Raw genomic sequence first — 27,474 nt, forward strand, 5'->3', positions numbered from 1 at the left:
GTCAGTTGTCTGAAGACTGGTTCTTGCAGCCGAGCAGCCGAGCAGTGTGCTTTATAAATGTTATCACGCACTTTTTCCACCCATGTGTTTCTTTCTTCCCATTCCTCTCTGTATTTTTGCATTCTTTTCTGTTTTTTTATTAGAGGAGTACTCGTATTGCTGCTACCTCCCAAGACCCGTAAAGCACTGTCGTCACCACTGTCATCCATGCTGCTTTGTTGTTTTAAGATATCTTCTTCTCAACGGAAGAAACCTTGACCAATGACATCATGAGCGGGATGTGAGTGTGCTGTCAGCTCATTGCTCACGGAGATCCTGAGAATATATTTACTCTAAATTTTCTTATAAAGCACTATGATTCACTTGACTATGTTTTACTCTCATGGTAATAAGGGACAAAGTGCATCCCTATTAAGCTCAATACGCATACTTTTGTTTCTGAATATGGGACGATTCCCTTTTTCACGGTTTGCAACCCTAGATTAAACTCACGATTCACAAATTTAATCTGTCTTTGTATAGTTACACAGCATTATATATACACTAGTACTTTTATCTGCACAAACAGTAGTTTTTGCATGAGCTCCTCCTGCGGGTGTAGTCTTGTAAGTGCAGTTTGGGTCAGAAACACAGAATTACAGAATAGATTTGCAAGCTTTTGCCACGCCCCATTTTTAGTTGACTAATGGATGAGCTGCACATGTCTTCAGTCCACCAAGATTTTTTTTGTTCAGATGAATACAGCCCTAGATTGTATTTGAAGGCATGCAAGTATTACTTCTGCTTCTGTATGACAAGATAGCAGTAGTAGATATGTTACTGCAGAAGGATATATGATGGATAAAGCTCTTGGCCTCTCCCCTCTGTAAAGGGCAGAAGAATGACATCACTTCATCTCTCTGCACGTGTGTGTTAAACCCCTGCTGGCACTATGTTTTATGTTTTAGCTCCAAGGTGATGCCAGTTTGTGTGTGTGTGTGCGTGGTGTAGTATGACATCAGCAGGCTCCTGGAGTTGCATGACTGAAGCAGGAAGTGGATGTCAGGTGAGAAGGTCCTGTAGGATAGCAATGACCTCTGCAGTGACTATACACTGATTCAGAAAAAACAATGGGTTTTCAAAAGTATCAAAAAACAGACGCTAATCAATACTAAAACTATTATCGAAAAGTAGATACTCATTTGAACAAGAATCAATACAAAAGTTAGATCAACAGGACACAAATGAACGTTTCCTGAAGCTTTAGAATGATGTTGAGCTGTACCAGAATGAATAGAAGAGCAGATAATACACGCCCATGAACCTACCTGGACCATTCAGACATTACACCATAGACTGCATGAAGAAGTGGACCAACAGAGTGTGACATCACTCATGGTGTCTGGATCTAGTCAAACGAAGTTCACGAGGGGAGCAGTTATACGGAGGATTTTGCCTGTCTCTGTAGGGATGTTATTGTATGATATGGAATGTTCCAGAATTTGACATTTAGTTTTCATATATTCATGGAGCTAGGCCTATCAATAATAATTAACATTTTGATTTATGATCACCCATTACGTATGTAAACTAAGTACTAAAGTGTTTCATTCTATTTATTGCTTCTCATCTTATCGTTCACTGTCTATATTTACTTCATAATTATATATCACTTCAAATGTGTTATTGTGACAGACCTAGATGGAGACAATAGCAAGCTGCAGGTCAGATTTGTGGGATGGGGGGACCTGCCCAACACAACAACGCATGTTTTTCATTTTATTTTTTATACATTTACATAGTCATATATAAGGAGCTGTTAATTAAGTACAAGCCGAGTCTGAACCTTCTACATTTTCCTTAGAGAAAGAGAGAATTTCCCCCCCCCCTCTCTCTCTCTCTCTCTCTCTCTCTCTCTCTCTCTCTCTCTCTCTCTCTCTCTCTCTCTCTCTCTCTCTCTCTCTCTCTCTCTCTCTCTCTCTCTCTCTCTCTCTCTCTCTCTCTCTCTCTCTCTCTCCTGTGTGTCTTTCTCTCTCTCTTCTCTGTGTCTCTGTCTCTCTGTCCTCTGTGTCTCTGTCTCTCTCTCCTCTGTGTCTCTGTCTCTCTCTCCTCTGTGTCTCTGTCTCTCTCTCCTCTGTGTCTCTGTCCCCTGGTTGCTCATTAGACATTTTAACAGGTGTTGCCTCCGTGCTCTCTCTTCATCGCTCTCTGCTCTGTGTACTGCTTCATTCTGTGTGGCCCATTGTGGTTTGGGAGGGATATGCCTTCAAGGTTTTCTCTCCAATAAATACAATCTACAGTTTTCTATTTATGTGACAACTTCAAGGGTCAGAGAGGATGCAGAGGAGAGGGTCAGATGGAGCAGAGGATGCAGAGGAGAGGGTCAGATGGAGCAGAGGAGGTATTGAAACACTTTCTGTCGAATATAATTTACACTTAAACCGTGTGAGTGTGTGCTGCCCTGAGCTCTAATCTGCAGCCTGTTTGACCATCTGTTGTCTGGACTCTGACTCTCCATCTCTTCTTTGAAGAGGTGCTTTCGCCTGCGTCTGTGAGCCAAGGGTTAAGGTACTGTGCCCATAGGAAATGTACCCTCTGCGTTTGACCTATCCTCTAATGCCACTGGGGCACCTCATCAGAGACAGTGGGCACCACAGTGGGGGGACCCATTTCCAGATCCAGATCAGGACTTCCTTAGCTGGAGGAGGGTCCCTGCGGTGCATGTTTTGTGTTGATGGGGTAAAGTGGAGTGTTCAGAGGAAACTGTGGAGAAACAAGCAAACTCCACACAGAAGGCCTGAGGAGATCCAGGAATGGAACCCAGAGCCTGTGAAACGTGAGTACTGGCCACTTGGGTTGAGACAAGGCAGAATTTTCACAAGGCTAGGATATATATTTTTGTGTTTATTAGTTTTACATCATTTTGCAATTTGTTTTTACCAAAGGGAAAAGGACCTATTTGTAAAGGCTTTTTCCCCTGGACACCCCTGGTAATCCTGCACCCCCCTGGTTCTGTTTCACTGGTGAAATGAGCTCAGGAATAAAACACAATTTGGTTCTTTTTGCAGCAGCAGTTTTCCCTGTGGGGTTCATGTGACATAACAGAATCCCTCTAGATTAAATGGAGCTGTTACACTGCAGATGTTTGACCTGAATTAAGGTTAATATCTCTGTAATTACTGGGGCTATTCACATGGAACAAAAACTGGTACATCAACATCTACCTAATCTGTCAGCATTATGAAACGTTTGTGCAGCGACTTTTTCACAGTGGCTTAAGAAAGTTGTGTCATTGTTTGTTAGTGGCATCAATAATAATGATAAGGTTCAACATTTGAGGATTTTCTGTTTAGTTCAGGGGTGTCAAACATACGGCCCGGGGGCCAGATCCGGCCCTCCAAGACCTTTAATCTGGCCCTCGTCTGATTTTCTACTAAAATATTTAATTATATTTTCTATTAAAATCTTGTTAATTTTCTGCGGTGTTTAGCATCACAGCGTCTCCAGTGTCTCTGTACGTGGCCCCTCCCACCAGAGCAGCACAAATGAAGACTTATCTCTTTCCAAACGCTCTTAAAGGACGTTTTGACTGTTGATCGTGACACCCTCATCAGAAAAATGTTCAAAGTGAGAAAAGTGGAGCTGAGTGCAGGATTTTCTAAGAAAAAATTACTTATTCCTTTTTACATACAAGTTCATGTTAAAACATTGTGTTTAAATTGTATTTTTCTTAAAGTTTCGGGTTGTTCATAATATTATAATATTTTGTAAAAGAAAGAGTTCATCAATTAAAAAAGATTTCTGTAATAGATTTGCATTTCTCTGCACAAATATTTGAATGTATTGTTATTTTTGGGGTTTATTTGCCATGAGATTTCTGATCCGGCCCCTTTGGGATCAAAGTAGGTTGGATATGGCCCCCGGACCAAAATGAGTTTGACACTGCTGATTTAGAGAATGATTTGATATTGCCCACAGACTTATGCATATCCCTGGCCTCCATCTTAAATCATGGACCATGAACACAGCCTATAGTTGTATATACAGTTGGCGTGTAGATTGTTGCTTTGTAGATATGATATATGGTGTTGTATTTCACTGCACACACATGTTTAAAAGGCCTCCATAACACAACATTGGGAAACAGGGCACGTTTTCCTGGTGTTTACAGGCAGACAGTCTGAACCATGTGCTGTCCTTTAAAGGTGTTTTCTTTCTCTTCAGTACAAGTCTATCATTACCATGCACTCAGCCCCAGCCTCCTCCTCCCACTCACCCCATCCTTTCACTCTTTTCTGTGGCTCCTCTGCCGTTCCAGCCCGCCTATGTGTGTGTGGGAGTGTGTGCATACATGTGGTCATTGTTGCCTCTGTAGTCACTGCTCAGTAGTCAAACTGTTTGTCATTTATCAGTGCAGCCTCAGTCATGGTTCCAGAGACAAAGCAGAGAAGTATAATCATGATTAGAGGGTGTGGGGAATAGGATTGTCAAAAAGTCTTGAAAGTCAGATAATAATCAATATGAAAACTAATATTGAAAATTGATACTCATTTGAGCAGGTATCGATACTAAAACAGTCCCATTCCCAGGACAGAAATGAGCCTTTTCTGAAGCTTTAGAATCTTGAGCTGTACCAGAACAAGTATAAAAGCTTAGACACAGCCATTTTTAACTGCAAACCTTTAAGAGTGCTCTGTAATTATGTTTTGTGCAATATTTTTCTTCACATTTCAAATAAAGCTTTATATGTGCTCTTTAAAGAGCAGGATGGCCAAAACAAATGTCAGCCTAGACTGGAGATTAAGGGCCGATAGCCAAGTACTACCTCTATTAGAGCAGACCTACAGTGAGTTTTAACCATGTTATAGTTGTTTCCCCCTCATCATATACATTCTCAAAGTTGTGTTTGGAGTGATTCTTCAATGCCTTTAATTGCTTATTTTCAGCACTTCCATATGTACTTACTTCTTTAATAACATTTTCTCAATTGGTGACACACATAGGATTTGGTTGCATAGTAATTTTGGTACAAATAAAAAAAATCCACTGTGTGTAGTGTGATGTCTATTTATCCATCTGACTCTTTGTGGTGGTGATGTTTACGGTGATGTCAGCTCCCACTGGGCAAGGCAGTTTTCTAATGCAGAATCATCAGACTTGTTTCTTGTATCAAGTCATTTTAAATGAATATTGCAATTTAAAATGACCAAATTATAACATAATTATAAATGGGTGTCATAGATTATAGCTATATAGCAGAAGCAAACACAATATGTCATTCACAATAGGATTTGGGGGGGTAATATGTATTTGTATGTGTTCTCTTCTCTCCTCTCAGCTCACTCTTCTGTAGTACAATCTCCCTGACACTATCCACTGCACTGTCTCACAGCAGCACATCTTATCTAAACACCATCTATTTTTAAACACAGCTGTAGCCTCCGCTGTTAGCTCCGTCTGCTCCCAGCTATAAGGCTGAGTGGGAACGGCTGGATATTTAAGGGCAGCCCGAGGTCTTACAGCTCTCCACGCTCAGGCAAAAGCAAGATGACAGGATGCAACTGAAGAAAGGAAGAGGAAGGGTGCAGAGGAGAGAGTCAGAGGAGCAAGTGATGAAGAGGAGAGGTTCAGAGGAGCAGAGGAGAGAGTCAGAGGAGCAAGTGATGAAGAGGAGAGGTTCAGAGGAGCAGAGGAGAGAGTCAGAGGAGCAAGTGATGAAGAGGAGAGGTTCAGAGGAGCAGAGGAGAGAGTCAGAGAAGCAAGCGATGAAGAGGAGAGGGTCAGAGGAGCAGAGGAGAGGGTCAGAAGTGCAGGCAATGCAGAGGAGAGGGTCAGAAGATGCAGATGAGCATGTCCAAGGACCAGAGGAGATTATTTGGATAATTTGAGGACAGCCAGAAGTGAATAAATCACCTCACTCAGGGCAAAAACAAGTGTCAGGAGGACAGCAGAGTCAGTGTTTATTAGAAGCAGCATCACTGCATCTGTAAAGGAAAAGCTGTTCGTTTGTCTTGTCTCACAGGTTTAATTTGATGGAACAGACATTATGGTCAGTAAAACCACACATAGCCACACATAGCACCAGTAAGGCCTGCAGATATTGGTCTATTGGTTATAAGAGTTTGCAAAATGCCTTTAAGTGCTTGAGTCTACTGCTGTAATCTCTGACCCCCGTGGATCATTACATTATAATCTGCACATTTTAAATCATAATATTGATCTAAAACAACTCAGTAAAAGAAACAAAAGCCCCACATGCTGTGGGCCCCTCCTGTGGACAGCTGCACATCACAATAGTGAACAGTGGATTTTTAAAAAAATGTACCAAAATGACTCTGCGATGCCGTCAAATCCTATGTGTATCATCACTTACGAAAATAAAATTAGTTTTGGAAATAAATTATTAAAGATTATTCAAACATGCCAGAATCACTCCAAATACAAATTCACCTTCAGCTCTAATGTTTGAGTCTATCTACTTCTCCAGAGCTCAAGACTGATCTGCTGCTCCACCATCAATGAAGCTCCAAGTTCTTATTTCATGTCTAATATCCATGAGTATTTTTCTCCACAAATCAACTACTGTGTAAAGTGTTCAGTCTCTTTTCTTCTGTTTTTGTTTAGTCTTTGCTTTTAGATAATCTAATAGCTCTAAGTGTGCATGTTCAAATTATTACTTGATTTGGTGATAGTCTCTATGGTAAATATTTACCAAAGTTTTACATCAATTAAGTGGCAGTCTGTGGAAAAAAAAAAAAAAAAAAATAATAATAATATATATATATATATATATATATATATATATATATAATATATATATATATATATATATATATATATATAATATATATATATATATATTTTTTTTTTTTTTTTTTTTTTTTTAAAGGAATTACAAAATGTAAGCACAAGTCATTTTGGCCCTTGTTAATGGGGGGAGGCTGTGCTTGACTCTAGAGCTGCATTTAACAGAAAAACATGGTGTCAATACAGAAATATCCCCAAAAGAGCAGGTTAACACAATTAGAAAAATATCTGACGCAAATGGGCACTACTTTCGTTTTGTATTGACGCCAAAGGGCACTGACAAAATGTCACTTATTGACGCTCTCGGAGTGAGACTGTGTTGGATTTTCAGTGAACACAGAGAACAAAATAAAGCCATGCATGAACAACACCCTAATCCGAAGGAATTAAAAGCCAAATGTATGAGCCTAGTCACACAGGACATGTTTAATCTCCCTGTTTCCTTTTATTGTTTTGTAAATGCTGTATTATCAGAAAACAACGTTAACATGTTTTATAAGTTTCACTTCTTTTTTACTCCACATTCAGAGTACTATCACGGCACAATCAGTGTGCATGCAGTTCATGAGACTACTGCACATCAGGGTTGTGAAGTTGTAGTATATTGTTTCATGTATTGTATCATGTTTTATTTATGGAGAATGGTCATGTGGGAGTATGGCTGATATAGGCTTGTAGGTGGAGCGTTGTACAGAATCTGTACAGTGTAAAACTAGCAGTGCAAATAGACGAATATACACTTAAATCACAACCCTACCCTTTATCTTTAAGCTGAGCATGAGTAAAATTCACTGACCCAATTCACACCACAGCCTAGTGACTCTGGTTGGTACTAGAACTTTTAACCTTCATACTACGCTATATTACTGTGCACTCACAGCATCATTGTATCTGCTAACTAAATGCTCGTCTTTTTGCCCTGTCAGATGGATTTACTTTCATGATACACTTAAGGCTGGGTAGGCCTATATCCAGACAAAGTGTCCCACTGCAGCCTAAAAAGCATTCCCTCAGGCAGCCTTTCCATTTCAGTCCATAGACTCTCAGTGCTACTAAAAGTCATATTCATATCAAAAAGAGCAGGGCTTCTGTTGTTACTTTGTTTGGTGGACTAATGTAATATTTTTATCATAGTTTTATCAGTTAACATACACAACTTAGGCATTCTTGTGGTTTTAATTCTCTTTTGGTCACCTTAGGATAAGAATTTCACATTTTCAAACTTTAAAACTATTATTACATTGTATGTTGATTACCTTTATTGTTTGAATTATGTTGTTTTGGGTCCACTGTTCCTATCTAAGATGGCCATCTGAGCTCTCATTCTGTTTGCCTGATGAAGGCCTAGTGCTGTTTGCAGTTTGTCTTAATAAATCTAGCAATTTGCAAGTAAGAGCGTGTGTGGGATTTTTCTCTACATTTTCAAACTTAAAATAATGTTTGCATTTGGAAAGTATACTTTATAAACTTCACCTCCATTTCCAATGAGGCATTTACACACTGAGCTCCCTCTGCTGTGAGAATAAAAATGAAACAAAATAAAATTGTAAATGTCACCAACATTGTGACACTATTATTGTAAAGAGAGAGGAGAGAAAGGAGAAAAGAGAGGGAGGAGAGAGTGGAGTGAGGAAGAGGGAGGAAAGAAAGGAGAAGGAGGAGAGGGAAGAGAGAGAAGAGTGAGGAGGAAAGAGGGAGAGTCATACTGAGAAGGGAGGAGGAGACAGGCCAAGGCGTAGATTATAATCCTTTTCACACTGTTTATGTCCTTCCCAAAGCAGTTTGTTGTTGATTTGCATGAAAGGAAAACAGACATCTCAAAGTCTCAAGCTCCTCCCCTCAGCGTTACCGTGGAAATGGTCTCACCAATAACTGATAAATAATAGAACAGCTACAAATGATGTGCTGGTAAGAGTTAACTTCTTTTATTTGGTTAGACCAATACATCCAAAATAATCAGCTGTAAATGGAAGGCAAGTTCATTCTTAGAACAAAATGTTTCCAACTCCCACTTTTATATAGCTGCTTTACATTTTAATAAAATGTAAGGCTATTAGTAGGCCTACACTGTTATACTGCATCATAGTCTCTGTTCAGACTGCAGGACTTAATGCTCAATTCAGATTTTTTTGTGAAATCCGATTTTTTTGCGAGGTCCAGTTAAATGTGATTTTTTTCCCAGTTAAATGTGACTTGCATGTGATCTCCAATGAGAACTTTAAGCGCTCCAAAAGTGTGTGCATTGGAGAACACGATGACGTCACACACAGCGAGCGTGCTCAGTGTTTACGGAAGTCGCCTAAACATCGAGCACCTGGAGATTTTAAAGCTGCTGTTGTACCGAAGCCAGAACATGTACAGATTATTCGTTTAAAGGAGGAGATTGAAAAGGAGGACGAGGTTTTTTGCCATGGTGATTTGTGGAGCAGCGGCAGCAACGTCCGTAGAAAGGAACGTGTGTGTGCAGAGTCACAGAGTGGTGGGATTGATATGTGCATCACTGCTTCACTTACACGGAGTTCACACACAATGTTTGTATCACGAGAAGAACATTTGTGTACATTTGTAAGCACTTATTTGTACCACCCTCAAGGGAAGTAACACATCTTCAAAGGCCTATTTCAGTGAGCTAATGTGTCGGTGTTGGGCTATATTGGCTCGCAACAGGTGCTTGTTACTGTGCAATAGCTGGCCAGGTTGACTGAACCTGTCCGTTCAGACTGAAGTCACATGTCAAAAGATCAGATATGTTTGGGTTTTAGGAGCACATATCTAAGACTACGTTCAAAAAAAAAAAAAAAAAAAAAAAAACTTGCACAACAAATGAATAATACATTTGAACATAATTTATGAGTAAATCTTCTAGCTTGGCTGGTTCTAAAAGTATCTCACAAAAAAAGAAAAAGTGTGTGTGATGTAGTGATATGTGCAGCTGGACCTGTCATGAGTACTGTGGAGGTGCTGCTTGTTTTTGTGCTCACCCTACATGATTACAGCCGCGCATGGGGCAGGGCTCTGGGTGTGGAAGCCAGCGGCTGTACCCCCACCTCCTGGACCACCCACCTCCAGGTCTACAGTGGGCAGTCTGCCCCAGGGCGGGTCTCTGCTCTGGTCTCTGGTTAAAGTGGCCTTTAACTTGAAAACTACTGTTTTCCCTCTTCAGCAAAAAAAAAAAAAAAAAAAAAAAAACACCCAACAACTTTTTGTCACAGAAAACATTTCATCTTTGAATAAATGTATGTAATCCATTGTTGGGCTTTTTAAAACATTACTGGCTTTGAGAAATCATGTTAAATGTAAAACAGCATTTCCATTTATCACAGAAAAAGAAGGAAATTTAGCCTAATATTTGAATAAACATGCTGAAATGTAATTTATTGGCTTTTTAAAAAACATTGCCAGGATTGAGAAAACACATTATGTAAAACCTTTTGTAAAACGTAGAACAGCGTTTTCATGACGCATAAATTGAAAATCATCAGTGGTAGGCTACAGCCTATAGCTAGAACAGCTGCAAACACAGAGCCTGTCTACTCAAACATCCAAACAGAAAACAGATGCATTGTGGATATTAATATTGGAAGCGGTTCTCCCTGTTACCTGGCTGTGTCCCTTTCTCTCTTCTGCCCTGTGTGCGCTGTCTGAGCATTAGCGCCTCTGCAGCTGTATTCTGGGGCTCAGTGACAGCACTTATCGATTTCTTCTCTCTACCATAAAATGACTGCCTGTAAAGTTTGGCTTAAACGTTCAGTAAACACAAAGGCAAAGACTTTTGGAGGAGAACGTTTCATATTTAAAAATACAACTTTTGGTCAAAAACAGTGAAAGGAAAAGATTTGGCAGGAATTATTGTTTGTTTTGTCAGAATGCACTTGTGCTGCCTTGTGGCTCAGGAGTTAAGTTATAATGCATATGCAGAATCAATTCTAGTAGCCAGATAGTTTTAGGTTCATTTGTGGTACAGTATGGGAACAAAATGCAAAACCATTTGTGTGTTTATTAAATCAACTATTTGTTTTAACATTATACAAATGGGAAAAATAAATAAAATAAAATAAATGCAAAATGCTGTTTGGTAATACTAATAAGTTAAATAAAATATTCTCAAATAAGCAATAAATGTATGAAATATTATTTTCAAAAAATCCTTATAAACAGTAAACAAAACTTTTCCAAAAGTCATGTGGAGCATTAACAGTTCGAGCATGAAGTTTTACTCAATCTTCACATTTTTGGCCAGAAAAACCAACTTGTCCACATTGTTTGCAGTAAGTGCAGATCTGCTGCATTTATGATGTCCCCAGTAGCTGAAAATATACTTTCACTAGGGACACAGGTTACGGGTATGGGGGGGATTCAGTGCCGGCAAAAGGCCAAAGTGAGGACCGGGGTGCGATGACTGTAGTTTTGCAGGATTCACATGGTTTGGAGGGACATAGTCAAGGCAGGGGCAATTGTTAAAGCAGTCGCCCTAACTATAAAGCGCTGCAGGAAACACTACCACCCCGATGATGGACGAGCTCCCTCGTGAATATTAAAGAGCTGAGCTCATGCACAGCCCTGCACCGAACCCAACGTCCCATACCGAAATGGTTTGGCATGAATACATGTACCATTACACCCCTAGTGTTGCTCCACCCACACAGTCTGGTGGAATGGACAACACTATCATAATGTTGTCCAATTTGTAGCGAGGATGATGATGATGTCTGATGATGTAGGTCAAGATAACAAGGAGTGAGCTGGCAGTGAAAGCCCTCTGTACAGCACAGCAGCGCAATTTCTCATACAGGATAATTTTTTTATGGGCTAAAAGCATCAGGACTCAGACAGCTAGTGAACATTTGCATTAAGTATTTCAGGACCGGTGTATGTGAATGTCATTTGTTCTCAACTGCTGTATAAATACATTTTCTTACAAATTCCCTACAGTTGCAGTTAACCTCTTCTGATGTGTTGCTGCCCGTGCTTAGGAGTCATGGAATGGTACACTCACGTCACTGTATGTCCTATACAGCCTCTTGTCTGTGCACATGAAGCCACTGCAGCAGCATGCTCTGTGACAGCTTCATGTTTCCTCTTGTACTGCTCTGCTCTGACCCCGGCTCTCATGTGGGCACATCTCTCTGCTGGTGTGGGCTACACTGAGCAGAGACGGCCATGTGCAGGTGTCTTCATTTCCTGTGGGTTCTGACTCTTCCATGACCCCTTCATGTCCCCCACTGACCCTGCATTATGAGCACATGTGTGACAGACAGGTACAGAGCGCATGCGGCTGTGTGGTGTGTGTGTGTGTGTGTGTGTGCACGTGTGTGTGGTATTTCTTTAAAGGGTCTGCTGTACCTCATTTTCACTTTTAAAAACTTTGGAAAACAGAAGTTCTTTTTAAATTGATAGCCGTGGTCCAAACTTTCCTAACCAAACTTTTCCTAAGGATCATGAACAAGCTCCTGAAAATGCAGTTTAAATCCATTAGTATTTTTTTTTTAGTTTTCATACTATCTTAAAATTTTTTTTGAGTGTTTACTAATGTGTGCATTGTGTCACCATGTGTGAAAAATCCCTCAGTCGTCCACGTAGAATCCATGGCAAAGGAGAAATTTGTCGACTGGATAAAAATGTATTTGGTGGAATAGGTTTCGCAGCTCATCCAAGCTGCTTCTTCAGTTCTGTGTGTGTGTCACCATCGTAACTGCTGAACATTCCACCACAGAGATACATGTATAAGACCCCTAGTGTGACGTCACTGCAAAGTATCAATACTCCCTGGTTTGGTTCTGAACCAGTAAAATAAAGTCAAATTAGTTTTGCCTGGTATGGTAAAAGGATCAGACAGCTGCACTATCTGGAGCTGATTTTCCTCTTCTCAAGTTGGGGCCAGCCTCTCAGTCACTGATTCTTTCTGTTTTCTCCACGTGTCTGTGGGTCTGTGTCATTCTGTTGTTACTACTGGGTTTGGTTGCCACTCCAAAACATCAACTAGTTTTGGTTCCTACATGTTGGATATTTATGGCGGCTGCTTACACTCAGCTTTACAACAGCCAATCAGAGAAGCCAGTCTGGGTCAGACACGTGTTGCCAAGTGACTAGTGGTGACTACTGCATTAGAAAACTGTGGTGCCCAATGGGAGCCGACATCACTGCTGTCATCACAACAAAGCATGATGCAGCTGTGAGTCCCTCTTATGGATAACTGCACATTTTTTATATTTTGTACCAAAATGATAAAACAATGCTCCCGAATCCTAAGCGTATAACCAATTAGGAAAATAAATTGGAGAATGAAGTGCGTACAGAGGAGTAGGCATATACTGGGGATGGTGAAAACGGGAGTTGGTCGACAGTATGGCGTCTTGAAAATACATGATTCTAGGGATGCTATTCTCCCATTCACTGCTCCAAAAATGCAGAGACAATAATAACTGGAGTGGTTTTAGACATGCCTTTCATTTGGACTAACTACAAAGCTGAGGCCTTGAAGTACATGTGTAGACACAAGTTAACCAGCTTTAGTCCCGTGTACTTTGTCTGTCTACTCATTTTCTTCTGGTTCAGAGCCTGTTTAAGCCATTCCCTTCAAACACATCATTACAGACATAAAAGCAGACATTACAGGATGGGACCCACGCCCTCCTCTCCACTCTCCACTCCACAGACCTCACATGTCATTATGCTCCATACATAGAAAGTCTGTGTACTGTATACTTAGGACCTATGGCTGCTTTGAGCTGTGAAGTGTACAGCAAGTGAGGCGGTCCACACACAGAACACACAGATCTGAAACACTGCCCAGGCAAGACTACTACCTCTACTGCCTCTACTACCTCTACTACCTCTATTACCTCTACTACATCTACTACCTCTACTACCTCTACTGCCTCTACTACCTCTACTACCTCTATTACCTCTACTACATCTACTACCTCTACTACCTCTACTACCTCTACTACCTCTACTACATCTACTACCTCTACTACCTCTACTACCTCTACTGCCTCTACTTCCTCTACTACATCTACTACCTCTACTACCTCTACTGCCTCTACTACCTCTACTACATCTACTACATCTACTACCTCTACTACCTCTACTACCTCTGCTGCCTCTACTACCTCTACTACCTCTATTATCTCTACTACATCTACTACCTCTACTACCTCTACCACCTCTGCTGCCTCTACTACCTCTACTACCTCTATTATCTCTACTACATCTACTACCTCTACTACCTCTACTACCTCTGCTGCCTCTACTACCTCTATTACCTCTACTACATCTACTACCTCTACTACCTCTACTACATCTACTACATCTACTACCTCTACTACCTCTACTACCTCTACTACCTCTGCTGCCTCTACTACCTCTACTGCCTCTACTACATCTACTACCTCTATTACCTCTACTGCTTCTAGTGCCTCTACTACCTCTACTGCCTCTACTACCTCTACTACCTCTACTACATCTACTACCTCTACTACCTCTACTACATCTACTACCTCTACTGCCTCTACTATCTCTCTCTCTCTCTCTGTGTCTCTCTCTCTCAGGCCTAGCCTCACCCCTTTACTCGGAGACTCCTCTTCTCCCCTCTCTCCCTCTTTCCCTCCTGCATGGCCTCAGTGTCTGGCCACACCATGCATTTGTCATGAGGAGCCCTGAAACATGGATGAGAACAGATGACAAGAGTGTGTCTCTAACTATACTGTTGACCCCCCTCTTTCTCTCCTCCTCTCCTCCTTTCCTCTCCTCTCCTCCTTTCCTCTCCTCTCCTCCTTTCCTCTCCTCCTCTCCTCTCCCCCTTTCCTTTCCTCTCCTCCTCTCCTCTCCTCCTGTGATAAACCAAAGACATGTATATTTAAAAGTGGTGTAGAGCACAGCGGACATTTATGCTTAACAAACATGTCACTGTAATGTTCCAGAATGTTGTCATCTTCTAAAGATAGCTCATGTATGTGTAGTAGTAGTGTCACTACAACTGCCAGAACTGTTTAACCGTTCCTTTATGATTAATAAGAGATTCTGTATTCATGTCTGTATCTCCAAGTCACCCGGTTGGTTCCATCACAAAAGAAAAGTGAATTCTGTCAACTAGAGATGTCACAATATAATATTTTTCAGTGCATGTCATACATGTGCACTAACATGTTGCAAGAAAACTTTCTGCTGTGTTCTGTAGGCTCTGAAACCTACTGTGGCAAAAAATACCCAGTGTAATTGAAAAACAGGTCAGTCTTGACATCTCTACTGCCAACTGGACAACAGGTTTGGGGATGAGTGTATTAGGCCTCTCATCCAGGAGGTTTTGCAGTTCTGCCTGAAGGGAGGAGCTAAGTCCACACCCTAGTTGTTTACAGTTAACGGATTAGTATTAGTATTAGTAAAGTCCATTAAACTATCCTAAGGTGTGAACTGTCACCCGAGTCATATTTTACATCATCTTTCTTGCTCCTAATGGGTGATTTAACTCCTCTTAGCATATGTGATTTTCATTATTGCTTTCTTGTCCTAATTGAAGATGAAAGGCAGGGGCTTATATAACTTTTAATTTTTATAATAAAACTTACATTAATTCTTATACTCTTTTTTTTTTACACTTGGTTAGATATGCTTTGCAAAACATAGAAAAACTATACAATTCACTAGATCATTTGAGTGCACCTTCAAAGAGGGAGTATTACACTATTATTAACTGTGACACATCACATATTTAGATCACCATGTTCCTTTTATTGTTGTGAAAATACTATATTCACCATTAACAATGTAGTCTTGTGGGCGGAACCTCGTACAGGCTCGTACTGCCTAGCCCTATTCAAACCCTTCTTATGGTTAATAAGAAGGGTTTGAATAGGGCCTAAATTACTGAAACATACATGTTTCTGATGAGGAAACAATGTTATAAGATGGGAGAAAGCTCAAGATCGATTTAGCAAAATGAAGCGTGTACACATCTATTTCTGTAGCATTGTCACATGAACAGGTGACTCCATTTATCATGCAAAGCTAATTATCTCCTGCCTCTCAAGTTCAAGGTGTCATCAACACCTCACACCCTGAAAGTCTCACCTGTTTGACTTAGAGGAAGCACAAGATGCCTGCACCTGCGTTTTGGGTGGAGGACAGAAGATGTCGGCGTACGTTACATAAAGCGTTACATAAAGCAGTGTTTGGTGTATGCTCTGACCCACAGTGATCCTCTGAGTCAGTCCCTGGAGAGGACGCCATTCCCCTGGGCGCTCTGCTCTTTTATGAATGCACTGCAAACACAGTCACAATCACAAATTTTTACATGATTTAGCTTGACTTGAATTTTCAATATTACTTTTTACTTGACATACATACACACATACAAAACACTGAAGTGTCTTCCAGAGAATGAGATTTTTTTTTATCACTGTGGCAGATTCCAGTCAAAACAATAACACATCTATACCTCAGTAACAAAAGACATTTATAATAATATATGTATATATATGTATACACACACACACACACACACACACACACACATATATATATATATATATATATATATATATATATATATAAAATGATATACCTTAAAGCATTTAGATTTTTTAGTTCTCAAACCATGCCAAATTTCAATCATCCATATACTGAAAGAAAAACTTAGATTTAATTACTGGTGTTTGGACTTCACAAAAAACATGCATCTTTACTGTGAGGGACTTGTCTCTCCACACACACACACACACACAGTGTTGGGGAGTAAGGGATTACATGTACCGCCGTTACGTAATCAGAGTACAAATTATGAGTAACTGTATTCAGTTACAGTTACTGTTTCAATGAGTGGTAATTGGATTACAGTTACTTTGCTGAAATAAGTGGATTACAAGGCGGTATTTTCCTGTTTTCACATTTTGTGCTACATTCCATTTATTTATTATTTTATTTGGATAATTCCTCTCATTGTTGGAAACCCAAACAGAACGCGGCAATAAAGAGCGATGTAAACGTCATGTTAACGTTAGCGGCGTCAGTCACACAATGGATGAGGTCGAAGAGCCAGTAGAACAGAGGCAGCAGTGCACAGGTAAAAACACATTTGTGTCTCCCGACGTGAGATATATAAAAAAAATAACAAATATAAAATCGCTTACAAGTTAAATATCAAACCGGAGCTACTGGCACTGGTGAAAACAAACTGCATAGGCTCATAATATCTACTGTCCTATAGTGGCCTGCCACATGAGGGGACGTGCACACAAACACACAAACACAAACAAACACACACAAACACACACCTTCATCATCGTCATCAATCTGAGAACGAGCGGACCACGTCTCCTTCTGTAGCTACTGTGTGGACACCGCTGTCCTCCCGTGTGCCGCATGTGGACAGTGTTTTCTCGCGTACGCTGCGTAAACCACACTTCCTCCTGTGAGCCTCTAAACCAGAACTAACACCAGGACTAAAACCAGGAATAAACCAGTCCAGGACTAAACCAGGACTAAACTAGGACTAAACCAGGACTAAACCAGAACTAAACCAGGACTCAACCAGAGCTAAACCAGGTCTAAAATCAGGACTAAACAATATGACACCTAACAGTAGGTTGGACATAATTTAATGTGATCTCATATAAAATAATTTCTCTATCAATAATATTTTTTATATGGTTAAGGAAAGATTGAGCTTGTTATTGTCTTTTAGCAGACAAAACATCTTATGTTAACATCCTAGTCCTAATCCTAACAGATCCTAGTCTTTGCTTCTCTCCAGCAAACAGTGGCTTATTCATGGAGATTTGGGCTCAACAGATAATTTGAAGAGAACAAACAAGAATGTTCAGGATGTGGTTGCAACATTCATGTCATTTTAAAAAGCGTGACAATATCAATTAATCCAAAGTATTCAGATTACATTACTCACTTTAAGTAACTTAATGGATTATGTTACAAACTACATTTTGGGATATGTAATCTGTAATCTGTGGGGGAATACATTTTAAAAGTAACCTTCCCAACACTACACACACACACGCACACAGACACACACACACAGGCATACACACGCACACACGCATGCACACACACACGCAGGCACACACACACACAGGGACACACACACATGCACACACACACGCACACACACGCACATGCACACACACAGGCACATACGCACACACGCGCGCACGCACACACACACACGCATACACACAGGCACACACACACACACACATACACACACACGCACACACACATACACACAGATGATGCAATCACTTTTCCACAGATGCAAAAGTTGCTAGTTTTTGTGTTGTTTTATGTTTGTTCCTGACCCAATGACAGAAGTGCCTGTGTAATATGCTGTACAGTGCGTGGCAGCTAATAGCCTCTCAGGATCACATGTTTCAGCTACTACACTTAAATGAACAAGATCATATGAGATATTAAGTGTAGTCAGATCTACTCAAATCCAGATTGTGAATGCAGCTTGTTGGATTTGAATCTGGGTGGCTTCTCCTTGTCTAGCAGTGGGAGGAGTGGGGCTGTAAAAATAGCAGGATTGGGAGAGGAGCAGATGTGTAATTGTCTGCTGTGATTGAAGTTTGGGAGGGTGAATTTTGCAGCTCAGCTCTTAAAGTGCTCAGACTGTGTCAGTATGGATCATACTCCCTCTCGCCTCCAAGAAAACCTGCGAAAAACTCCCCTAGCACCAAGTGCTTTGCTAATTAACTTACATTTGAAGATCCCTGCAATCCTTTGCTGTGTGGCCTTTCCCCATGAGATTTCAGTAACACAATATCAAAGTAGAGGAGAGGGGGAGGAAGGTACTCTCTTAAGCATATGTAATAGGCTCGAGTCAGTGTTTACATGAAAGCAGCGGAGTCCAAATTTATGCCTGCTTTGCTGTTCTGTTATATTTCATCTGTTTTCATCTTTTCAAATGTCTGTTGAAAGAAACAAATCATAATGACGTAGAGGAGAGGGTCAGAGGAGAGGGTCAGAGGAGCAGAGGATGTAAAGAATGACAGTTTTTAATTATTTTTAGACTTGTTACTTGTCATTGTTTTATTATTATAGTGTTTTTCTGATGACATAAAATTCTACACCCCTGTAGTGTGAAGCAGAATACAACCCCTATATTTGTCAAATTATATTAAATCAATGTTTAAGCTGTCAGAAAAATGCCTTCCTTGTACCTAAATTGCATTTTAGATGGAACTGATGACGCTGCCTCCTCAAAAACACACCTGGAGTTGTGTTTTGTTTCATTCACACATGTTTTAACTTTTTATTATTAGTCTGTCTACATCTCCAAAGACTCTGTTCCATCTTAAGATGTCAGGAAGTGGTTCTTAATTTAATGTCTGCCTGTTACCTGTTGTACATGTTGGCAGGGGCTAAAATCATCCAAGTGATTCTAGTGAAGTTGTATGGTTTTTAAAACACAATGGAGCACTTCCTGTATTACCACATGACAACATCAAGTCTTTTAACATTTAGATAGTTTTAGTTTAAACATGTGTGGATAAAACACAGCACAACTCCAGGTCTGTTTGTGACGAGGAAACTACATTAGAACCGAGATAATAGGGGCAGTTCAAAGACTGCTCACTGTATTTCACTCTAACCAATGAGACAGTGCCACCCTGTGCTGTGTTTGGGAGATGACATGTCAAAAGATTTGATCACTTTCATCATCACTTTCTGCATATGTGCAAGTACAGACTGTAAACATGTGTGTAATGGTCAGTGGTGCAGTAGGTTCATGTTGGTCCATGGGTGTCTGTGTGCTCTGACACTTACACAGCTCAACATCATTGTAAAAAATTCAGGAAAGGTTCATTTCTGTCCCGTGAATGGGACTTTTTTTTAGTATTGATACCTGCTCAAATGAGTATTGAGTTTTGATACTTGTTTTAATATGAATTAGAATCTGATTTTCAACACACTTGACAGCAACCCTAGAATACACTCACCAGGCCTGAATGATTAGCTTGAACTTCTCACTGCAGCATACAGGAGCTTTATGAATCAATGCAAGAATATTGACCCATCAATTTCAAAAGTTTACAAGCTACATTATCTAAATAATCTAAAAACATATCCTGTCCAAACTCAGGTCTCGCTGCAATGTGTTTGTCAGTCGCTCTGTCGTCCTAAATCACCCAAAACCCCTTTTCTGCTCAACCGCTCTTCTCCCCCCGAGCCCTTTCTCTCTCCCCTCTCTTTCTCGCATATATTTTACAATACATGTACTTGTACATGATCTAGGATTTCACGTGCTGCTGGTTTCCATGGCAACCATACATATTCTAGGAAGAGTCCCTTCGTCACAGTTTCAAACGTTTCCTGAAACAGAAACGGCAAGAGGAGTCCTTAGGTGTAGTTTTGTCTTATAAATCTTGGTTTTGACCTGATTTAGACCCAGTTTTGCCTTGGTGTAGACATGTTGCAGTCTTGGCATGGTCCTGGTTTAGTCCTGGGCTTAATTTCCAGATTTACCTGGTTTATTCTAGTGCATGGGAAGGGTACAGGGAAGCATATTGTTGTGCTAGTAATTGGTTAGCACTGCATTTTAATGTGAAAACAGCGATGACCATAATCAGGGTCACTGGTCAGAAATGAGAAGGTGTGTGCGTTCTGGCCTTTCAGCTGAACCCACTTATTATTGAGCCACAGAAAGCCTTCACACAATGAGTCTGACAGGACTGTTCAAATGTTTGCCGGACTATAAATGATTGATATTACAATTGTGAATTCAACAGCACTGACCGGTGAAGTATTCTAAAACACTTTTCACCTTGATAGGCAACACAGAGGATAGAATTTGAAAAAGGTACTTCTGGTTTCCTTTTATTTTTTTGAGAAAGAATTGAAATAGGTTTGTGAAGTTGTAGTGCACATTTTTGTGTTTGGATTTTGTATATTGATGTGGAAATGTTTTGTGGGTGCATGGGTGATATAGGCTTGGGGGTGGAGCATTGGACAGAATCTTACAACTAACCGTAAGAGATCTCAAAATTATTGAAACATGCATGTATGACATCTAAAACCTCTTAAAGCACTCCTCACAATAATTATAACAGAATTAAAAGCTAAAAAAAAAATGATTTTAACTTTATCCTTCAAGCAGACAAGACAGTTATAAGGTTACAGCATCATTCATAAAACTTCGAGGACTAAAAAGAGGCATTAACTGAAATAATGTTAAAAGTAAAACAATCTGTGGAAAAACATGGGGTTCTGGTACACGCTTATCACATTAAGCAAACTAAAAATTCTCTTGTGTAACTAGTCAATTTCATGGGTTAGTGCTTTATATCAGTTGTACATCCATAACTCACTGTATGTAGCATGATCTTTAAATATTTATTTTAGTGTCACTACATAATTGGAGCAGAAGTAGTAACGATAACTGAGTCAGTCCGGCACAGCTGTATATAAAGCTGCAAGATTAAAAAAAAGTTTAATGCTGTACTGTGGAACATTCCTGTAATGCTCTGTTGGTGTCCTCAAGAGCAGATAAGAAGTAAGATCAGATATTGAGTTTACTGAAAACAGCTGTAAAACTGATTTATATTACAGCTCCAGTTGACTCTTATTCTTCACAATAATTGACTGGTCAGCATAATAACTTAAGCCAGTAGCTGCTTCACAGATAATTCAGCTTTCCAGTTTGGCTTCTTCAGTTACATCAGTAGCTGGAGTTGTCTTGTCTTTAGTTAAGGTTTCTCCCACTGTAAGCCCCTGTGTGACGCTCTGACAGTGTATGTGTGTTGATACAAGCACCAACGTGGACTTATCCCTGGTGCTAAAAGTGGACCGTAAATCTGCCTCACTCAACAAAATGAGAGTTTGTGCTAAGTCTCTGACAAAACTCCAGAATGGTGCCCACTTTATTACTGCTAACCACACACTGGCATCCAGCGCTTGTAAATCAGTGTCCTCTGAGCCAACCGGCAAAGGCAGGCGATGCAGTGGCTGATATGAAAGTGGATTTGTCCATTACAGTAATGCAATAAGCTCCAAGCTAATCAAATCAAACTGTCGCTCAGTCATGGGGGAATTTGAAACAACATGCTCCTAAAGCCGATTCCTGCCCAGCTCTTCAATCCCAGCGCATGGTTGGAAGACTATGGAATATCTATTTTTATGCAGGAGCTGAGTTGGATTTGTGTGGAGCGTATCAGCCCCTGACAGGCCGGGCCACCCCAGAGAGCCCTGACAGAGAGCGCTTCAGGGTAGCAGGTGTCAAGGAGTAACAAGCTAGAAACACACAGACACATCAAACCAGGAGAAAGAGTGGAAAACAAACAGTCAAAGAGAGGTGTAGTTTGTTAAAGTTACTTCAACATCAGGAAAAGCTCAGCCTCAGCTCATCATGAAAGCTCAGGAGAGAACCCCCTCAGAGATGACACTCTCTCACTCATCATTTAGACGTGCTGTGACTGTTCTTGTTAAATCTGCCCTATGTCACTTTTCTGGAGGCTATAGTCTTGTCTCATTGAGATTGCCCTGTATGGAATCTTCCCCAGTAAGTTTTTTATTTATATTAGGGGTGGGCGATATCTCAATATTTTAAATATATCGAGATATTTTAAAACTTGATCTGGATTCTGACATATCGTATATATCGATATAATGCTTATATTCAACTCTGATTTCGCCGCTTCGCTTGTTTGTCTTCTCTTTCCTCGCCTGCGTGCACCCCTGCCTCTTTGATTTTGCAGCTTGTGTCTCCTCACTACCACCTTGAAAGCCAAAAGTTGGTGCCAGTGAAAAGCTTCTAGCACCACAAACCTGTTCCACCATTTACAGACAAGACCATCAGCAGCACATCCTCTGTCAGAGAGAGAACACTCATATGAACACTGAGTTGTGTCCTTTAGTCCAAAAGAAGCTGAACCGCATTAGCGGCACAAGGAGTGTTTCAGAAGTTTTGTTTCTGTAAAACATAAACACGTGCGCAAAACTGAATTAAACACATTATAATGTCAAACAGGCTGATGTGGCTCTAGAGTTGTTATGCTTTAGATGTTGTAAAGTTTTGTAATGTCAAATTTACCTATGCAGAAGATTTGAATGAATAATCTGCTTCAGTGTAACAATAGTGTTTGGAAACGTTGGGTTTGATCTGCAGTGGATTGTGGTAAACCTCAGAGCTTTTTACACTGGTGAGGAACATGGATAAAATGTTAAAATAATGAACCTCCTGAGCTTCCTCTGCTAAAGGAGCTCATGGTTATCGTACGGTTACAGAGTTAATGCAAAGATGAGCTTGAGTTGAGTTGTTTTATTCATGAGTGAAAAGAAGGAAATATGTATTATTTCTTTTGTTTTACAGTTAATTTATTATTTATGTAATCAAGGATTTTTTTGTGATCTTAAATTTAGCAGAAGCACTTTGTTCCTACATGAACTGCCGACCTCTTGCACTTCAATAAAAAAGGACATTGTGGAATTTGGCATATTTGTTTTTGCAGGAGTTTTAGGGGGTTATTTTTCCTGTACACGTATCGAGATAGATATCGTATATCGCGATATAGCTAAATATATCCAGATATATATTTTTGATCCATATCACCCAGCGGTAATTTATATAGCATTTTTCACAAACATATGCTTTACAATTCATTAATATTAATTCATTATCATTAATTTACCACCTAATGGTGGTAAACTACTATTGTAGTCACAGCTGCCCTGGGGCAGACTGACTGAAGTGAGGCTGCCAATCTGCACCATCAGCCCCTCCGACCACCACCATCATTCACACACACACCACTTTCATACTAGACAATGTGGTTGAAGTGCCTTGCCTAAGGACACAATGGCAGTTTTTGTGACTGGCGCTCGGAGTGGAGCATATAGTAAGGTTCTTGATGACTTTGTGAAACATAAAAGGTGCAGAATGTGCACGTTCGCGTTTGGGGAATGTGCATGTTGGCATGTGGGGAGTGTGTATGTTGAGCGTGCGCACTTTAGCCAGTAAAGAGACGGCTGATTGTTCCTGTGGTGGTGCTTTGAGAGCTCTTTCCAGTGTGTGCTGGTCTGGAGAGCTCTTCCCGGTGTGTGCAGTTCTGGAGTGTGGCTTTAAGTGTCTCATCAGTGTGAGTGGTGAGTGTGTGCTGGCCTCATCATGCACTCTCTGCTTTCTGTTTCTCACTTAGAAGCATTTACTTATTTACCCGTCACATTTATCAACTTGTGGATGTTGGCATAGCTTCAACAACGATACATTGCACAGTAGAAGCACCTCCTCTGGAGCCAAGACTACACACTTCTCCAATACTTCCAAACACCTGTAGTGTGGATACCAGTTTTATTTCCATTGATGAAGAGGGGTGTAGTTGATTATGCCTGGTTTGTCTGCATTAAAACAAGGCTGCTTATTAAACATTAAGATATCTGCTGTATAGAATAGAGAGAAAGAACCAGTCTGGCTAGTCAAAACATCTTCATCATTGTATTTCACAAAAATAAATTGAGTGTGCCGCCTCATGTGGGATAGCAGAGAGACTTATCTACATGAGATGTAGCATGCCCAATGTTTCTTTGGTTTGTATTGACAGAAGGTAAAAGTGGGACATGTGTGTGTTTACAGGAAGGTGATCGAGGTGAAGATCATCGATGATGAGGAGTATGAGAAGAACAAGACATTCACCATTGAGCTGGGGGAGCCCATCCTGCTCGAGATCGGACAGAAGCACGGTGAGTGGAGCAGTGTGGGCCTGAGCAGAGCTGGTGGAGGTGGTTTGTTGAACCGTACATTTTCTTATTATAAAGCATTATATTGATAATCAATTAGGAAGCAAGACTCACAGCAGCACAGACGATAACTGATATCACTGACCACTGATTACACATAAAATCCATCCATCCAGTTTCTTCTGATTTATCTGAGTCATGGAGGCAGCAGTCTGAGCAGGGAGGGCCAGACTTCTCTTTCCACACACACTTGTCCAGCTCTTCTGGGGGGATCTCGAGGCATTCTCAGGCCAGCCCAGAGACAGGGTTCCTCCACCGTGTCTTGGGTCTTCCCCGGGGCCTCCTCCTGATGGGATATGAACGCTTCAGGATCCGGGACAGATGCCCTCCCTTCAGCTGGCTCTGTTTTGAAATACAAAAATACATCTAACAGCATTTATTTTATTTTTTTTATTAAACCACTACCTAAACAAAGAGTATATGAAATAAATCCTTTTTAATCACCAAAACACTGAATGTGTTAAATGTATTGTATAGACAAGATAAAATAAAATAATACTAATACTAATACTAATACCACTACTACTACTACTACTACTACTACTACTACTACTAATAATGATAATAATAATAATAATATATCACGAAATTTAATAGCAGTATATACCAAGATTTCCATATGTTTGCACCCCCCTAGTGACAAAACTGTTCTAAAGTTGTGCACATGCAGTTTTTGTCGGAAGCACAACCTTCAGACTCAAGGTCAAGATTTATTTTAAACTAGCTACTTCTACCTTTTAAATCCAGTTATCCAATTTTCAAATCACAAAAACTCACCTACTCTCTTCCAAAACCAAGCCAGTTTTCCTTATGCTGGTGCTGATGTTTGAATTCTGTTAAGATAAATGGATTCATGGTTTGAAAGGAAAACAGTTGAAATAAAAGTGCTTTCATTAAGAACCTTCATTGCAACAGCCTTTGTATCATTCAAGCAGCCTTCGGAATTATGTGTAACCACTCTGACTCCAAAAGACTGGTGACAAAAAGGACAAGATAGACCAAATCATTTTCATATTCTAAAGACTCAATATTCAGCTCGATGTTTGGATGATGAGGGGACAATGGAGATATTATTCCCAACGGCATTTGCTGTTCAGATGCAAATAAAATCAAACATAGTTATTTGTTGTTAACATTATTAAGACACAATTTGCACACATTTATCATATGAATGCCTTATAAATCCTTTCAGACAACCACGGTCATGTTGTTGATTAAATACTGCCACCATAATAAACTCCAGGCAGTAAACTAGAAGGAATAGACACATTTTCTTTAAACAATAGAATGTGATTTTCAGCATTACATCGTTGTTCTTTCTTTTATATTATCATGTAGCCTTCTATCTGCATAATCCCTCATCATCCTGGTAGTGGTCCATGGGCATACACTGGTCATTCTAAAGCTATTCAGGAAAGGTTCATTTCCCTCCTGTGAAAGTGACTTTTTTATTGATATGTGCTCAAATTAGTATTTCTAGTATCAGATTTTTTATACTTTTGATAATCATACATTGAATTTCAGATTGTTGTTTTTTTATATATATATTTTATCTTGAAGTACGTACATAAAACAGGTTAGACTACTCATTTCTCTTAAAGTATTTGATACTTTTGATATGCTTGTGACAATTTCGGTGGCATACCTTTTGGACAAGGGAAGATAATTCCAAGGACCACAACCACATTTCTGTTAATTATATTTTTCAGAAAAATGTGTTTCTTGAGCGTAATTTGCTTTTTGGATGCAATTTTGTGTATCTAGCTTGAAAGGTTCCTTTTTCCTACTTCCTCTAATTTGTGACTTTTTCCCCAACTTTTCTTGACTGCCACTTGACTGATGTAAAACTATAATAAATATTTATCACCACTACTCTCCCACCAAACCAAGTCATTCCTAGAAAAACATCAAACCTGTCATGTACACTTTAGGGGCAGTTTTGAATGCTGTGATTTTATGTGAACCCAGTGTAAGGAAGCCTGACCACATCTCCCGAGTCTCACCAGCCAGTCTACTTTGATTATGTAAGACGAGAGCTTGTTCAGTGTGACACAGTGTGAATTATTTGCATATATTGTCATGGATCTAATAGTGTTACTCACAATGATGTGTGCAGAGGCAGCCGCCCGGGGCATGTTGCTGCACTGAACACGTATAATTGGTTTTAGAACAGCGCTGCGTTGTGAGCGGACTGACATTTGGATCGGATCACACGCTGTACATGGCTTTTCAATTAGAGGCAGCAGATAAGAGCTGACTGCTCTACTATGGGGGTGTGGAGTGTGTGTGTGTGCGTGTGGTCTTCTTGCCGATAATGTTACAACATGTTTAAATAGACAAACAGTCAAAAGTTTGGACAGACTTTTTATTTATTTATTTTATTTCCATGATTATTTACACTGTAGATTCTCACTGAAGGCTGAAGGTATTGGTAATGAAGTAAACAAAAACTAAAATCAGAACTTCTTTTAGATTTTAGGTTTTAAAAATATCCTTTACCCTTTGATATTTCTTGAGCCTGATGCAGCACATATGTGAAGTGAAAACTGTTTTATGAGAATTCATCAAGAAGGTTTTTGTGAGAAGGTCCAGGGTTTGCAGCACTGTCGAGAAAACAAAGGATGGATACTTTGAGAATGTGAATAGAAATAAAAGAAATATGTAGTTGACTCATTTAACTTTTTTTCTCTCCTTCATAATTCCATATATCTTTGACCTATGCTGTATTTGATGTCTTCATTCTGGATATAAATGATAAACCTAAAGAAAACTACACTGAATGAGAGTGTGTGTCCAAACATTGACTGGTAGTGTGAATGCTGTGTTTATTGACTTAAGGTGTTTTGACTGCTTAGGGAATATCTAGAAAACATGCATTCTTACTGTGGGCAGGCTCTCCTCACCACAGATCTGACCTGTTACTTGACTTAGTGGTCTACTTGT

The 27,474-nt window shown here is 40.0% G+C and overlaps 1 protein-coding gene across 1 annotated transcript in view; it reads left to right on the plus strand.

The window, feature by feature from the left end:
• Positions 1-27,474, plus strand: part of LOC110156238 (sodium/calcium exchanger 1-like) — a 136,976-nt gene that overhangs the window by 98,966 nt on the left and 10,536 nt on the right. Inside the window, exon 12 of the mRNA XM_020920439.2 lies at positions 24,368-24,474. Coding sequence (XP_020776098.1) covers positions 24,368-24,474 — 107 coding nt within the window. The remainder of the gene's footprint in view (positions 1-24,367; positions 24,475-27,474) is intronic.

This window comes from Boleophthalmus pectinirostris, unplaced genomic scaffold (assembly GCF_026225935.1).
Source record: "Boleophthalmus pectinirostris isolate CB_2022bp ecotype Guang Dong unplaced genomic scaffold, ASM2622593v1 HiC_scaffold_20, whole genome shotgun sequence".
Classification (NCBI taxonomy): Eukaryota; Metazoa; Chordata; class Actinopteri; order Gobiiformes; family Gobiidae; genus Boleophthalmus; species Boleophthalmus pectinirostris.